The sequence below is a fragment of the Taurulus bubalis genome (genome assembly GCF_910589615.1).
Source record: "Taurulus bubalis genome assembly, chromosome: 6".
Lineage (NCBI taxonomy): Eukaryota > Metazoa > Chordata > Actinopteri > Perciformes > Cottidae > Taurulus > Taurulus bubalis.
In genome coordinates, this window is record NC_136594.1 from 19993546 (window position 1) to 20010667 (window position 17122).

The 17122-nt window shown below is 41.3% G+C and overlaps 2 protein-coding genes across 4 annotated transcripts; both read right to left on the reverse strand.

The window, feature by feature from the left end:
* Positions 1-129: 129 nt before the first annotated feature.
* LOC306738445 (N-acetylneuraminate-9-phosphate synthase-like) lies at positions 130-5674 on the reverse strand (the record flags this gene model as incomplete). Its single annotated transcript, XM_079220295.1, has 6 exons — positions 130-1642; positions 1741-2007; positions 2288-2442; positions 2762-2861; positions 2942-3157; positions 5543-5674. The coding sequence occupies 6 exons, from the start codon at positions 5672-5674 to the stop codon at positions 1433-1435; spliced, it is 1080 nt and encodes a 359-aa protein (XP_079076421.1). The 3' UTR covers positions 130-1432.
* Positions 5675-6504: 830 nt separating this feature from the next.
* On the reverse strand, positions 6505-15968 carry clta (clathrin, light chain A). 3 transcript variants are annotated; one of them, XM_079220362.1, is made up of 7 exons: positions 15728-15968; positions 15002-15030; positions 13798-13915; positions 13498-13609; positions 11861-11914; positions 9134-9169; positions 6505-7657 (listed from the first exon to the last, which is right to left on the reverse strand). In XM_079220362.1, the coding sequence occupies exons 1-7, from the start codon at positions 15903-15905 to the stop codon at positions 7486-7488; spliced, it is 699 nt and encodes a 232-aa protein (XP_079076488.1). In that variant the 5' UTR covers positions 15906-15968; the 3' UTR covers positions 6505-7485. The 3 variants fall into 3 exon arrangements, with proteins under 3 accessions (XP_079076488.1, XP_079076489.1, XP_079076490.1); XM_079220363.1 differs by lacking the exon at positions 9134-9169; XM_079220364.1 differs by lacking the exons at positions 9134-9169; positions 11861-11914.
* Positions 15969-17122: the final 1154 nt, after the last annotated feature.

Here is a 17122-nt window from a genome sequence, read left to right on the forward strand (position 1 = left end):
CACATAATCACAAGTTTGTTTACTTAAATGTAGTGCCCCCGTTGCCTATCGAAAAAAAAGGTCACTACGTGGTTGCTCTTTGTTAACTTTCTGACGCGTGCAATTAACGACGCAATGTCCAGGTTTAAACGCAAAGGTAATTTATTAATAATTGCACATTTCTTCACACAAAACGAAAGATAGCCACGTCCTGTCACAAACCTATTTCCTTCTAATCAAACAATACAAGAAATCAAAACATTCTCTATCTACGTTATCACACATTGTCATCCACTCTCAAACAATCAAAAAACTGTTTGCTCCTTCAATTGAGCAACCTGAGTGCCCCTCCTGTCATATTGCCCTTTGTCCTAATTGAACTCGGCCTTTACGCCCCTAAGTGGTGGGATGTAAAACACAACAAAACAAACAAAATGGCTCTTACAGTACTGTACTTGTGGCAGTATGTTTTAGTTCTGTGTGCTATGTGATTATATGTTTTTGTGGTAGAGTGCAACACAATTAATTCAGGAGGAACTGCGGTTGATATGGCAATAAAACACAGAATTTAAGTACCAACCCAGCAAGACTAGATCCAAACGTTTTGGATTATTGTCTAATGAACCATAAAGGTATGAAGCCATCTATTTACTCACTTCCATACATGAGAATATTTTCAATGCAGAAACTCTGTGTGTATTGATAATGGTGTGGTTATCAAAGAGCCTGTTGGCTAACAAGTTAGTGTATTGAGTTAAGACGATTTTAAGACAATAGACGATAGAAAACACTTTGGCAAAGGAGTTAACCGTTTGAACCCCAGCTGTGAAATCCCAGCACAACCAAACAAAATGACCATTATTCCCAGAGGAATCCACATTTCCTCTCAATCTAAGTGCTACCTATAAGAACCCGGACCCATTTCTCCTTCGAGTAAAATTATGGCGGACATAATACAGATTAAAAGACCACATAGAACACATTTCTGACATTGTTTTCCAAATAGTGTCAAAGATCTGAAATGTTATACTGGGCATTAATGGTACAAAACTTGTATTCATAATTTAATTAATATAACATAATTTTTTTGTTTACATTTGTTTTTATATGCTTTGGATTGAACAATATAAAATATGTTAGCTAAATATCATTGAATCAAACAAATTAACTGAGCAGATCATAATTATTTTTCGTATTGTGACATATATACGACATAAAAGGTTATTCGTGTCATTTTTAGGCTAAATTCCCGATGTGACGTATGTGTCAGAACGATAATTATGTGATTTGTTTCATATCAGTTTCTTCAAGAAATGTGCTCGCAGCAGGTCAAATATATTAACTGTTTGAACTCTAGCAGGGAAATCCCAGCACCACCAAACAAAATGACCATTTGACCATTTCCTCTCAGATTAAGTGTTTTTTCTACCCATTTATAAACTCCCTGCCACCCTCAGCACTTCTTCTTCTTGCAGCACTCAGCCACCACCTCTGGCAAGAGGCTCTCATCCTCCTCCACGTCCTTCGTCACGATCTTTCCGACCATTTTGAAGATATCTTCCGCTGCGACGCCCATTGGTTCGGCCACCTTCACCGCCAACATGTCCTGAGTCAGCACAGTTCCTTTGGGGATCTTGACCTTGGCCACCAAGGACTTACCCAGCTGGAAGAATTGAAGAAGAAAAAGGAGTGACATTATTATTGTTCTCATGGCACAGAGATAAAATCTATGATTTTTTTTGTGGAGTGAGAATATCTCACCTTATCATGGCACGGCTTCTCACAAGGTAACATCTGCTTGACGCCGGTCCCCAGCGCCCTCTCCACCAGTCGGATAGAACGAACCAGCTCGCTTAGCTCAGAGGGCAACAGAGAGGCGTGGTGATCATTCCCTTTCCAAGTCTTGTCCAAGGTTACGTGGCGCTCGATGACCTTTGCACCCAGAGCTACGGCCGCAACTGAAATATTGATCCCAGACTCATGGCCGGAATAGCCAATGGGAATATCGGGAAATTCCTTCTGGTATTCCTGTAGTTTACAAGTGGGCGAGCGTTAATCCTAAATCTCTGAGGAGATTGACACCACAGTCACATTTGTGAGTTAGCGCCAGCTGCCGCTTATCTTAGCTTAGCATAATGACTGGAAACCAGGGGGAAAGGCCAGTCTGGCTCAGCCCAACTACTACTTGCTGTTTTCTTCTAATATGCATACAATTTTATTAATTAATTTGACAACTTGGTTAAGATCTTGTTTTCGTCGCAACCTTTTGATATCGGAGTAAAGCTCTATTCTATTCAACTTTTCTCACCGTCAGCACTCTGAGGTTGACATCTTCGGCTTCCAGAGGGTAGGCGCTGGTGCACTGCAGGATGGCAAAGTTTTGGTTGTGCTCCTTCACTGTTTTGTAGACCTTACGCATCGTCTCCATGCTCTGCATCCCACTGGACACGACCATGGGCCGTCCTGACGCAGACGGGAGGGCAACAGCCTGATCAACATTATGCCTTACATGGGCAAAGGGAAATGCAACAGTTCCTGTAGTTCAACAGTCAAGCCTCATTTCTTTGTTTTCTCCCACTTTGTAACTCATTTCTACTGACACATTTGTGCATTTTTCCGCTTCCATTCATCTTGTATTGTTTTACTTAATATAGTATTTGTTTATGTAATGGTTATAAAGTGCACTGATGATTTTAGCACTTAAATATTCAACATAAAATACATCCGCTGATTGAACTTCATACTTGAAACATTTACCCCAGATATGACGATTCACTCTCACCTTTCTTGGCAGTCTTCTGCAGATAGGGGAAGTTGTTGGAGTCTGCTGAGGCCACTTTAAAGAAAGGCACATTAAGTTCATGGAGGAACTCCACCGCCATCTAAAAGACAGAAAACATATGGTGAAACTTTCACCTGATTAAAACCATGTAACGCCTTCTTCACAACCTCTATTTCTTACCTCATCCGTCCCAGAGGCAGTGAAGCAGATCCCCACCTCCTCTGCATATTTCTTCAGTTCCCTAAACTGCTCATGGCTGAACTCCAGGTGGCGCTTGTGTTCCCCGTAAGTTTTCCCCCAGGAGTGAACAGAAGTGTACGGGCGCTCCAAGGCTTTCTTGTTGAATTTATGCTCCAATTCACACTTCTGGAATTTGGCACAATCAGCGCCGCAGTCCTGTGAGAGGCAGAAATAAGTGAGGGCATGAAAAGAAGTGAACGACACGTGCAATCAAAATAAACTGCAAATAGCCTGCCAAGTATGTGCCTTTTAAATCAAGGACAAGTGTAAAGATGAGCTTTTAATTCCTATACTTGGGTCTTGCTGAGGAAATAGAACATTGTAAATGTGAAAATATATTTTTTGTTTAAAAATTGTGTTTTTCCTTTCTAAAAGCAGCATAATAAACAACATATACTGCTGGTCTATCCGCAGGTGAAGTGGCCTTGGAGGTGCCTGTGGGCCCTGATTTGTGATTGGATGGCTTTTCTCCCATCAACCTTGACCAATTGTCTTCAACGGTTTCTACATCTAAATCTTCTACCTGTCTCCTAGACCCCAGCCCGACGAGGCTGCTTAAAGAAGTTTTACCTTTGATTAGCCTCTTGACTAAATATCATCAATGGGTCTTTACTAACAGGTCATGTGCCACAGTCTTTCAAAGTGGCTGTAATTAAACCTCTTCTTAAGAAGCCCACTCTTGATCCAGAGGTGTTGGCTAACTACAGACCCATCTCTAACCTTCCCTTCCTCTCTAAGATCCTTGAGAAGGTATTCGCAAATCAGTTGTGTGACTTTCTACACAACAATAGTTTATTTGAGGACTTTCATTCAGGATTTAGAAAGCGTCAAAGCCCAGTGACAGCACTGGTGACAACTACTAATGATCTTCTAATTGCATCAGATAAAGGACTTGTCTTGATACGTGTCCTGTTAGACCTTAGTAATGTGCATTGAAGAGACATGATTTCATACTGAAGGAGAGAGAGAGGAGCTCAGTGTATCCTAAGATGTCCCCCAGCAGTCTAAGCCTATAGTAGAGTTTCTGATAACAAGGAGTTCCAGTAATCCAGTCTTGAAATAACAAAAGCGTGAACCAGTTTTTCAGCATCCCTTTACATTTTACGTAGGTGGAAAAAGACAGTCGAATGGCATTAAAGGTACCGCACTAAGTAACTGGGACCAAAATACATAGTTATTTTCGGGACATGTCCAAGAGATCATTAATATTATACACCTGCAATACAAGGCTCTACTGAAGGTTTTAAAGGAGTAGCCATACTTTTACATGCTTTTTTCCTGAAAAGTTGTGGTTTTATTTGAGCATTTAAAGCGTCTCACCCATTGTTGCTTCTTTGTGTCTATGGTATTTATCATGCATACACATAAAGCAGGCATATTGCGTTGGCTTCAATACAGATACAGTTACCTCGAATGACCACATTTACACATCTGGCAATGTATCATTTTACAATGTGGTGCAATGCTCGTCTTTCTACAAACACCTTTCAGACTCACTTAAATTACCACATTATAATCTTAATAACTATTCATTCAAGCATTAAGGTCTTGTTTAGTTTATAGTCAAATCAAAGTCCTGATTCAGACGAGGATAAGATATTAAATCTGGACATTTTTGTCTGGACTTCAGAATACGAAGAGTGAGTGTGAGTGTGAGTGTGTGTGTGTGTGTGTGTGTCCTGGCTGTTAAAGACAAGAACATCAGAACACACAGTACCAGTCAAAAGTTTGGAGTCACCTGCCACAAAAGCTTGATCTACTACAGGATGGCTGAGAGGACTGCTCTGTAATTTATTTTCAGTTTTTGTCTGTATTTGTCATGCTTTAGGTTGTAGAAAGTCCTCTTCACAAATGTTATTTTGAATGAAAGGGTTTGTAAAAAAAAAAAAAAAAAGTTGTGTTTTGTACATCCAGAACAAAACGCTGTACAACGGTTAGACCAGACTGACAATTGAAAGGGCAGAAAGAGAAAAGATCCACAGTTGAATAAGTCATTGGTAAAATGAACTGAGAGTGGAAGTGCACAAACATGCCTGTAAAAATATGGAATATTAACAGGTGTGTTTAATATTAACAGCTATTCTTAAAACATCACAATAGAACTAGAAGGTTAGTATTGGGTTAGTAGTATTTGAATTGGCTCAATGAATATCATATGGACAAACAAATCATAGTGTAAAACTATTCAATCCAACCACTAAGTAGACTGCAGAGAGCCCAGAATATGTTGAGCCCAAATGCACCTTTGTGTTTCAAGAATGCTGTACTGCATAAATGACCCAAGCTCATTCTCCCCTGACATGTAACACTTTGGGGACTTTGACTAAACACAAGTAATTCTTCTTCTTCTTCTTTTGGGTCCCAAACTATTTCAAATGTAAATAATACATTTAGTGTCTGAATTATAAACTTTTTGTCTCTAAAATAGTCATCATTAAAGGAATGAAAAAAATCCACATACCAGGCGTGTCCAAACTTTTGACTGGTACTGTATACGTATTTACATTAAAAAACAAAGCGGTACGTATCGATTGCATTTACCTTTGACATTTTGATCATTTTCTTGGCAATCTCTATGTCTCCCTGGTGATTTTGTCCAATTTCAGCGATTATGAAGCACGGCTCATCTCCTCCAATCATCCTCCCGGGATACAGCTCGAATTTTAGAGGCATTTTGTCCACAGCAAAAACAACGTAACAACGAAACCAGTGAAAACAACGTTACGATTTCGCGGAGAGCGAGGGCAAAGTGGTAGCTCCGACTTGAAACCATGTAACGCCTACTTCATATTTCTTTGATGGTGTGTTCGTTTGCTAACCGTGAGAAGGCGGCCCGAGGCAGCGAGGCTGTCACACCCGCAACACGCCCTCAGACTCATGCACATGTAATGTGAAGTATCTCTTTACAACATTAAAACGAATCAGAACCATGAATTATTGCACCGTGACAAAGTGTGTAATAGGGAGACAATATTTGAAGTAAAAGAGCAAGCTGTGACTCTCATAAATCATATCAGAAAAGATGAGTTACTACTGTGTGCGACTAGAATACACAGCTTTTTAACATTTCAGAAACCATGACTATCAAAGGGCCCAAGTGGCACCTCGAACAATCTTAGGGGACAACCTAACACCAGTTGTGAGTAACCTTCCTCTCAAATACAGCAGACCTAGCGATGATGTTCATACCACATATGAGAAATGTTTCCATTGAGAGGACATTTTACAAGCCGGGAAGGCAGAAGACCGCAGGTCTCTTCACGCCCCACATTTGACAGTTGTCAAAATCAGGGCGAGGTGCTCGCACACATTTAATCTGTGTATTCTGCGTTTGCCATTTTGTAACTGCACTTCTTTTTAGTAAAAAGGTTGGTTGGCGACAAAATAAAGATAAAGGGCGAAATGATTAGAAGTCCTGTGAAACCTTCAGTTGACAGCCACAATTCTGACCACAAAAAATCATACATTAAATATCCAGTTGAAGAATGACAAGATGACAGTTTTCAGTCACGTTTTACTGATATTGAAATCAAATGGACAATGAACACGCATGGTCAAGCAACAGCTGGCTACGATCTAGTTCTCTTCAAAACCACAACTGTCTAATTTCAGTGACATAAACGTTTTATATATTGTATATATATTGCCTTCTGTATATGTACATAGGTACACGCATAAGAGTACATACACACACACACACACACACACACACAGTTGAGGTTTAAACACACACACAGGTCATATTTATTGTAATGACTGGACTTTGTTTAGTTCCTGACTGGAGGGGAGAGGCTTTTCAAAAGGAAATGCATAGATTGGAACACAATTTGCCCCAAGCAGGCTCTACACACACACACACACACACACACAGTTCAAAGTACACACACTGAATTTGGAATTTTGTCATTGAGTTTGGTCCTTAAAAAAAAAGATTCTGATCTTTTTTTTTGCACGGATGGGAAACAAAGACAAACCATTACACATCAATCAACCCTCGTGGGTCAGAGAAGGATTCATGACACGGACAGGGGAAGAGAGAAGAGCATCATTGGAATGATATTGTTCAGGTGTTGTGTGAAGCAGGTCGAGTGTAGCCGTCAGCCTAAACAAACATCAACCCTTCCAACTTACCAGCCTTAGACAAACTGTAACACAAGACCTGGTGTGGATCCAACAGGCCCGGATCTCAGTATGTTAAACAACGTGGAAGATGAATTGATGAATTACAAGATCTGGACAGGTGAAAACCTTCGGGGGGGCCCTGGTGCTTCAAGGCTAATCTCTACAGCCCTGCCAGGTGGAGATAGCTGAGGGTAGGCCCCTGTATCCTTCCACTGGGGGAGGGGGGGTGAGGATGGGGGAGAGACAGACAGACGGGTGGAAGCCCCCTCGTCTTCAGAATACAGATTGTGGTCGTTGGGTTGGTTGGTGTGTGTGGTGACAGACGATGAAATGGAATGACGCCCCCGAGCAGCCTGGGCCGCCTAGCGGACTAGCGGGGCCTGCTTCAGGGAGATGAGGACGGAGCGCATGCGGGACACATCTTTGGCCTGCTTGCTGGACTTGGGGTTGAAGTCACAGAGCCGGGCCACCCGCTCCCACTCCGTGCCCGGGTTGTTCTCATCCAGATCGGAAATCATGGCCTCCTCAGCCGCCCTACAAGAAACACGGGACAGGTGGAGGAAAGGACACGGAGTAGCAAACAATCAGTGAGGGAAGTAGTAAGACACGCCAAAGTACACATACAGCTCCGAAGAAGTCCTCTGCTGATCACCAACGCACACAAGTCCAGGTGAGACGATCTGTCTTGTCCCTGATGATCCATTTGTCAGATATTTTCAATTAAAGTCAAAATTTCCGTCTGACATGATTTGAGAAATAGTACTCAAATATATTGAGCATACTACAATCTATTTGTGCGGCTTGGTGGGACTTTGATGGTTCAGCAGAGTCTACCTCAGGGCGGGACGGCCCAGTCAACACACAGAGATGGACATCCATCTGTCTTTAGGCCCATGAAGAGCAACAAACTACAACAGTTTCAATACCAGTGGCATGCCCCCAACTCCGCTTACACATTACAGTCACCTGCATATGCGACTCTCCACAACAGTTGAGTGAGGTGCATATAACACATTGATGATAAATCCAAACAACAAAAACTGAACAAAGTAATCAAAGGAATGTCTGACAAGCATCTTTGGTTGGTTAAAAATGCAGTTCAGTACAGAACTGGCAGTGCCCACACCCTTACACTTTAACCTGCCCAGTGGTTGCATATTTACATGGTTCTTTTTCTACAGCAAGACCCAAGTATAGGAATGAAACGCTAATCTGTACATTTGGCCTTGATTACAAAAACACTATTGCAAAGTTAGTTTTAAACTAAGCCCACAACAACTAAGCAAACCTGGGCTTTGGCCATGCATTGCAATGCACTGCAGCTGGAAAGCAGGCTATTTGGAGGTGTGGCAAAGAATGTGTTTTTTGATCGCATGTGTTGTAATTGTCGAGCAGATCAATTACTGTCTTCCTAGTGAAGGTTTGGTGTTTCTAAACCATCTATCAAACCAAAATAAAGAAATAAGGAAGAAGAAGATTTACACTGGAGGACTTACCACATCACTTGAACTTAAAAACACAAATTTAAAAAGGAAGAAGACCAAACTTAAATCTGAAAATGGATCAGTGCCACTATCGCAAGACATTTTGAGATGCAAGCCACAGATTATGGCTAAACAAATGTACAGTAAGCCCTCATCACACCCAACCCACAAACATAGTAATCATTCCACTGCCGTAATACTTTTCTACTTACAAGGATTCTTTTCTACTTCCCACCCAACCTGCAAGCACAAACTCGGCTACCAACTACGACACAGTACACAAAGCCAAATGGGGATGAGAAGCCAATGAACATTCACCGTCACCACAAATACACAGAAGGGACTAGAGGACCACGACATCACAGAAGGGACATTATAACAAACCTCTATCTAGGCAGTGGATCTAACTGTCGGGATATTAGACTGTGCATCATACAGTGATCTAACATACACACAGCACTGCATTGATCCCCTTTGGAAAATATAAAGTATTTGGAGGTTCTGGGGTTTCATTGTTTTACTTAACTGGTCTAGGCGGTAGCAAGGATGGTTAATGTGTGTGCTTTAAGGTGCATAGGAAAAGAAAACAGGGAGAAACAGTTTCACAAGTCAGAATTTAGAAGAGAGAGAAAGAGAGAGGAGGGGGGTGAAATGAAAGACAACAAAAATGAGCTTAATGCAGATGTTGAAAGCCAGCATGCACAAGCAACCATCTTTTTTTCTTCAACAGTGTTCAAAATCATTATGCAGTCAGTGGAGCCTTTGGTTTGGTGATTTGGGCTTCATGCCATATTTCTGTCAGTAACACACAGAGAAGGATATTATGGCCCGGGATCTCATTTATAGAACTGTGTGGATTTAAAAAAAACGAATGTTCAAAAGCTCCCCTACGAGCAATAGTACCTCATCTCGAGACATTAACGCAGTTCATTTAACAACATTTGTCGCTTCCACTCCCTCCAAATCTAAGTAGGCATCGTTTCAGGCGCATTCATTCTTGTCACATTTCTTTTAATTCCCAACATTTGTGTGGGAAGTGGTATTCACATCACACAAGCCCGCCTGTTCCTACTGAATGCTTATAAATGAGGTCCCTGGAGCCCCTCACACTAACAAATGAAGGAGCAGAAGGAAGTGGTGGGATGTAGTGTCATTATACACCAGCACTGCCGAGGTTCAATCCACCGTATAAAGGTTACGCTGCATAAACTGCATTGAGATGTGCACTTAAATAATACATTTTTTTTTTTAAAAACACACAACAAAATGCCTCTTTTCCTAAGAGATAAACTCATCATATAACATGACCAGGTTTACATCAATATTTATTTACAAATACAATGGAAATGTAATGCCATTTTTTTTGTTTTTAAAGCAGCAAGCTAATAAAAGAAAGATGAAAGATTTTCATCAGGGAAAAATTCTAACCAAATATGATAGCTTTTAGCTATGTAATTAAAAAACTATTTTTAAACTATAACTTATAATAAAAGTTTAACACTGCCAAAGGTTTGGTCTCTCCTTGACCCTGAAACCAAAGCTGATGAATAATAATATGAAATAAAGTGTGCACACCACAATGCAGCTTTTATGGCTGCTTAATAGTCATTTCCTGGCCAAACCAAAGGCTTCACAGCTCGGCCTATTGGACAGCTAGCTGTGCAAATTAGCATGTCATCGTGTCAGACAGCAGTCGCTACAGAGCAGCTAACATACGAAGCATGAACACACAGTTCAGTTTGAAGCAGTTGTGTAACCATGATCTGACCAATGATGGTGTTTTCAGTAAAATCTTTGCTGTAACTTTTATTCAGCTCCAAAAAGAAGAGGAAAGAGAGATAATGAGTGCTGGACTCCCTATCACAAGACGTGATAGCTGCAGGTTTAAGAAACCCAAATTCCAAACTGTTCAATGCTACTTGGAAATAAACTGAGGAACCAAAATGATACAAAAACAAAACAAAAATGTATTTCTGCAGAGGCGATTAATGTTCCTAAACCAGTGGTTCTCAAACTGTGGGGCACGGAGGTATTACAGGTGGGGCGCGAGGGAATGCAGATTATTATTTTTTTTAAAAATTATACATATTTATTTTTACAATCCTTTATTAATCTCTGCATTTTACCAATCTTTAGAAAATTAAGGAGCAGTGTGCTGCTGTGAGGCGCCCAGGGAGCAACTGGGGCTTCAGTGTCTTGCTCAAGGACACTTCAACATGCAAACTATGGGAAGAACAGGGATCAAACCGGCTACCTTGTGGTTTCAGGACGACCACTCTCCCCATGAACATGATAACTTCACATAGTACAAAAGGACACAGACATAAAACGTCATTAATAAATACATGGCGAAATGCCTGTACTTTTGTGGAAATGTTTACGTTACGCCGTTAACAGGTTACGCGACGGCCAAGATTCTTGGCGACTCACCGATTCTTGCCAAAACGTTTGAGAACCACTGCTCTAAACTAATAATGAACTTTCTGCAGGCTAAAAAAATATGATAAAATATTCTTTAAAAAAAAAGGCCAAACAAGCCATCAACTGGAGTTTCTGAAACCTGCAGAAAATCCTCCAAGTAAAGTGCAAAGAAAAGGAATACAACTTGACCTTCACACAGTTTGGAACTATTAAAACACACTTGCTTCAAACAAATCTATAGGCATTCTACTCCTGAATAATATATTTTGAAGAGTAATTTGGGGAAAGAAATAAAAAAGGCGTTAAGTAGAAAACAAAACACTTCATAGAATTAATGTAAGCAAGTGTCAATTGTTGGAAATTCATGTCATGCGTTTGCATAATGTTTTGCTGAAATGAAGAAGGAAAAGAGAATGGAAGTGAAAAGTGAACGAGGTCATGAAATCATTCTTTTGATTTCCACGGATGTGCCTGAGAAGCGTGGCAGTGTGGTGGCATGCAGTCATTCTCTTTACGGATTATTTCCTGACTGACACCAACTCACAATTTACATGCATATATATTGGGGGGCGGGAGGGGGAATTGTTACTATGGATTACATTTAAAAAAAGAAAAGGAAAGAAAAGCTAGATGAAGCATGTCACAATGCCAAATCAAAGTAGATCAAACATTTTAACTTAAGATGAATCTAAAGAATGGCACCACAAGGGGAGGCAACTACTGCCCTAATTAGTAATGAGACGATGGCAATGGTTGGATGCTCGGACTTGATGACAATGGAGAGGAGGAGCAAAAAACGTGAGAAGGGAGGATGTTAGTTGGAGCAACATACACATAACCAATGAGCTCAGAGAAGGGCTGCTTGTAGAAGTCTTCATCCAGCACCCTGGACAAACATCCGCCCAAACGACAGAGCAGCAAGAAGGCAGGAGAGAAGAGAGACAGCGGTAAAAGAGAGAAGATGATGGAAACGACAAGCATCATAGGTTACCACACAACAATGAGCTAAGGCATATCATCAAAGGCTCAGGGTTTTGTATGGACTCCTAAATCAACGCGCCGGGTGGTTTCACAGGCTCAGAGAGGCTGTCAGTCGATTGGGTCCAACCTCCCTGAATCTTTAAATATGCGTCTGTGGTGATCCGTAACACACCATCAGCTCTTCGCCTACAAAACTAAGTCCATAAGGGAGACAGCAACGTCAAAGCACCTTCAGAACTCAATTAATTGAATCCCCACAATATCTAACTGTTAATAATGATCTTAAGTAATCGATGGACGATACCAAAAACATGTACTAATTACAGCTTCTCTAATGAGAGGACTAATTAGCTTAACTGTGTTTTGCATTAGAGGGATCAGAATCCATCTTTTGTATTCACTCTATAAACCAAGTGATTAATTGATTAGTTTGGAAAAGAAGAATTGGATTAATGATGAACATATTTGTTAGTTGCAGTCTTAACTCCTCTTCATTTGTATGTCAGTTATTCATTTGTCCCAGACAAAGACCATCCATGTGAAAAGATTGTTCACCAGTAACACAGACTGGGCTGCCAGATGAGTAGGGAGTCCTGACCGCACGTAGTTTATTATTAATAAGGCAGCAGGGCTACATTACAGCGCAAGAGAAACCGAGACAGAAGCGTTGCCAATTAAGCTACGCGCCAAAAATGATGAGCGACTAAACCAGTCTACAAAGTAATTTGTCTGAGGATTTTCACATGCTCAAAGCTAATTCTTAGTTACTTCTTAGTTACTACCACTCCGTTTCACTGAAATAAGAGGAAGCCAAACCCACAGCGAGTTCAAAGAGCCCTGTAGATTGTCTCTCACACAGGTATGACCAGGTGGAGTAAATCTAAGATAATACTATAAACATCATACAAACAGTGCACAGTAAGATCTTACTTTAGCCTAACCATAAGCAGAAGTCTAAAGATTGTGAAACTGAACAATGTGTTGGGCTGGGAAACAATACATGTTGGAAGACGACTGAAGTGTGAGTGTGTGTGTGAGTGTGAGTGTGAGTGTGAGTGTGAGTGTGTGAGTGTGTGAGAGAGAGAGAGAGAAAGCATAAACTATGATATCATCATGCTCTTGGCTCATCTACTGGAGCATCTGAGGTTGCCCCCCTCAAGAAAAAGGCTTGACTTCACATTATTGTCCAAGAGTAAAGCTGCTGACTGCACGGTTTGGGTCAGCAAAGTATAGGAACTTTGACGTGTTGGCACAGCACCACACTGTCTTTTTGGGACCTCAAGGCTAATGTGGACCCGTTTCCGTTTCTGGAGTCAAACTTTAATACTCAGCTCATCTGTGAGTGAAGCCGAGACTGCGGCAACTACTGAACAACTGTTTTTAAGTCTATAAACTTTTTGCGGATCCTCCATATAATCATCTTGGCTTTTTTTGTCCAGACACAATTGTTTCCATTGTTCCTTGTTTCCTGTTTCTACCCCTCTGTACCTGTTATTGGTTTTGGTTTTCTCCAGCTGCTCGTTCTGCCTGGCGTGCCACTCTTCCAGCTCTACCTTGGCTTTCTCCTTCCACTCTGACTCCTGCTTCAGAGAGTTCTCATCTAGGGAAGAAGATCAGCGTGGAGATTAGCAATAAAGAAGTGAAGAGGCAGATGGGAAGGTGAACACGGCAGCAGGGGACAATGATATGAATGAGTGGGCATGACATGCTATTGAAAAAGGCTCGGCATAGAGCTCATGATAACAACCTTTACTTCTAAGAGCAGTGGTCTGTACTGTCTGTGCTTACCTAGCAACTCCAGCCGCTCGCCTTGCTCCTCCCTCCACTTGCGTAGGCTTTCAGGTTCAGCCTGCAGCCGGTCAGCATTGGAAATGGCTGCATAGGCGTCAGATGGACCGTTGCTTTCCTGAGAAACAAAGGATATATTCAGAGATAACGGTGCTACTTCACAGAAATCTGCTCTATTAATACACAGATATGGTGAAGAAACATTCTCATCCTGAATTATTCATCCCTCCAATATACACTTAGGATGACTGTTCTTAAAAGTGAGATGTATCCTGTTTGAGGGGCTTTAGTAAAATGAAAATGTGGGCAACTTTGAGTTTTATCAGCTTTGTCGGTCTCGCTGCCAGAAAGAAGTCCTGACAGTGCAAAAGGCAACAATGTTGCAATGACAGCCCAGGAAAAGGAAGTTGGAGTGAATCTAACAGCTAGATATTTAAACCTCTGAGGTCAGCACTGAACTCTGACAACTAGTGCTAAAAGGAAACAAGCATTTTCCACACCACCCTTTAAAAATACTACAAATGTGTTTTAAATATATTCAGGAGAAAGCTGCAGAATTGATGCACTTTCAGTAATAATAATAATAATAATGATGTTTCTCTAAATTTACAAAACCTGGGAACATGAAGTCAGATGATCCAAGAAGAAACACAAACAGACAGGTTTTAAACCAACCACCATGCTACCCAAAAGTTTGAGAGAAAGGAAAAAAAAAAGAAAAGAAAATAAATCTATACACTGTTAACATTCATTACAATTCACAGGCCGACTTCCTGGTTCAACTTTCCTACCTTTCTTTCTGTACATGAGTGTTTCAGTTGGGCCATCTTTCTGTTTTACGTTCAAATAAAGTTGAGTAGATAATCTGATTCTACTTTTGGCTTGTTTACAACCTGCACAATCACCTGGCTGTTTCTACACGCATCTGACTTCTTTTAAGCAAGGTCGCCATGCTCCGAGATCTCAGCAATATAATTCACAGGCACAACGCTACAAATACGGATAAGAGTGATGGCCAAAATATCTACATTAAGAGAAGATCAAAGATGTTTGGTCATATGTGAGCTTTGACAGCTTTATTATGCTCACAAAGTCTCACAATCCACAGACAATACAGAGGAACAAACACCAGGACAAAATAATTGGACGGGTAAAAAAATGTAAGGGAAGAAATTGTGAAGACCGAAATGTGAGAAAGTATTACCACATGAATCTCTCCGTTGACAGCAGCATCTGCAAACATACAAGAAAAATAGCAGTTAGTAATCAAGCACACAAACAAAACTATATTATGACAATACGTTGGCTAAATGGGAATCGTTTACTATGCTGAATCCTCAAGATTGGCATACACACATATTTCGTAATGTGGTGTCAGCACTTCTGACTAACTACTTGCTAAACCACAACGAAGCTACATTAAGGAAACGAGGCATTGCGGGCCAAAGGTCGTTAAGCTCCATCAATTTCATACTTTGGCTGCAACTAGCATGACACGGTTGTGGCAAAATGTCGCGCAGCCAGAAAGTAGTGGGAAGCAATGAACGACCCAACCGAGACCGCTGACCCCAGATCTGATGTTATCAAACGTTGACGGTTTCATTCATTTGAGAAACGCTTGGATCGTCACGGGAAAAACATGAACGTTATCACGTTTTCATTTACATTTGTCAATTGTACACAGCGTTGAAGGTTTACGTTACCGCAGGTTTACGTTACCGTAGGTTTACGTTACCGCTAGCTATAAACCCACTTGGCTAATTTGCTAGCTAAGCAAACATTAGCTAGCTGACCACAACGCATTAACCTTCAGTGTGCATTTAGGACCAAATTAGGATTTAAGTGAAGTGACCCCAACATGACCTAACTAGACGGACACTATGAATGTTGAACGGGAAACCGGTCCTGCTTGACCACAACGGCCACCCACCGTTAGAGTCTCCCAGCGACGAGGGGACCTCTCCGCTGTCCAGGATGCTGAAGCCTTCGTCGTTTTCAATCCCCGCGATTTCGCTCTCCTGCTGGGCCAAGAACGCGGCAGCGGGGTCTTCATCGGAGCCGACGCCGTTTCCAGCCGGGGGCGCGTTCAGCATGTCAAAATCATCCATGTTGTGAGTACTTGTGAGAGGATAAACGTGAGAGACTGTGATCAGGTGTAGCCGTGGACCGAAACCGACTAGCTAGCTCAACGAAAAGAAAGACTAAGAAGAAGAAAAAAAGAAGCGAAGCGGAAACGTAAGAATAACCAATCACAAACCAGGATGGTTGATTGATAACACAGAACACCAATCAGAAAGCAGCTACCTCGAAATGGAACCAATCACATCTGTAAACGCTCCAGCGACGAGTCCCGTGACCTGCTACGAGCTGTCAGAACTGTGCTGAAAATCCGCAGTCAGAAACGTTTTATAGGCAACATATATATATATATATATATATATAACGTTTCTGACTGTGGATATATATATATTTTTTAATATATATATATTTATTTATCTTTAAAGCTGGTAGAGCACCTAGGCATCTGTAGTGTCCGGCCCAAACACAATGTCATGGTAGTTAATTATTAACAGCTCTGAAAATCTCAAAGGGCTCAGGTGACAAACAAGCACTCAACTGACTCGAGATGTCTGTAGCTGGGAGTAAATGTAAATGTTATGAAAATAGAACAATAGCAGTGCGACTCAAACATTGTTGAGGGACCCAGTGCTACATTAGCCTACTTCAAAGCTAGAATTTGCCAACTATCAACTATCATAAACATCAAACCATCTAAACACAACTACAAACTATAGCCTTTTGCTCTAAGCTGAAAACCTGTGTTGCTGCATGTAACAATCATAAGGACCAAACATATGCATCCAGTTGTTGCTGATACAGGTGAGCATTTTACAGAAGTACAGAACTGTAACATCTACATTTTCTAAATCTTGGGATTTAAGTGGACATCCAGGGGATGGACATTTAGATTGTAGAATTGTATAAGTACCTTGGTATTCACTTGAACAATAAAGTGGACTGGACTGATCCCACTCATGCAGTTTACAAAAAGGGTCAGAGCAGACTCTATCTGTTGAGGAGACAGGTCTTTTGGAGTGCAGGGAGCACTCCTGAAGACCTTCTTTGACTCGGTGGCGGCATCAGCCATCTTCTATGGAGTGGTCTGCTGGAACAGCAGCATCTCAACAGCTGACAGGAAGAGACTAAATAAACTTGTCCTAGGTGTGTAAAGGAGAGGTACCACAAGTCCATCCTCCCTGCTGCTGCCAGGCTGCACAACCAGCTGAGGTCCCAGTAGACCACAAAAACACTTCAATCCCTTCAA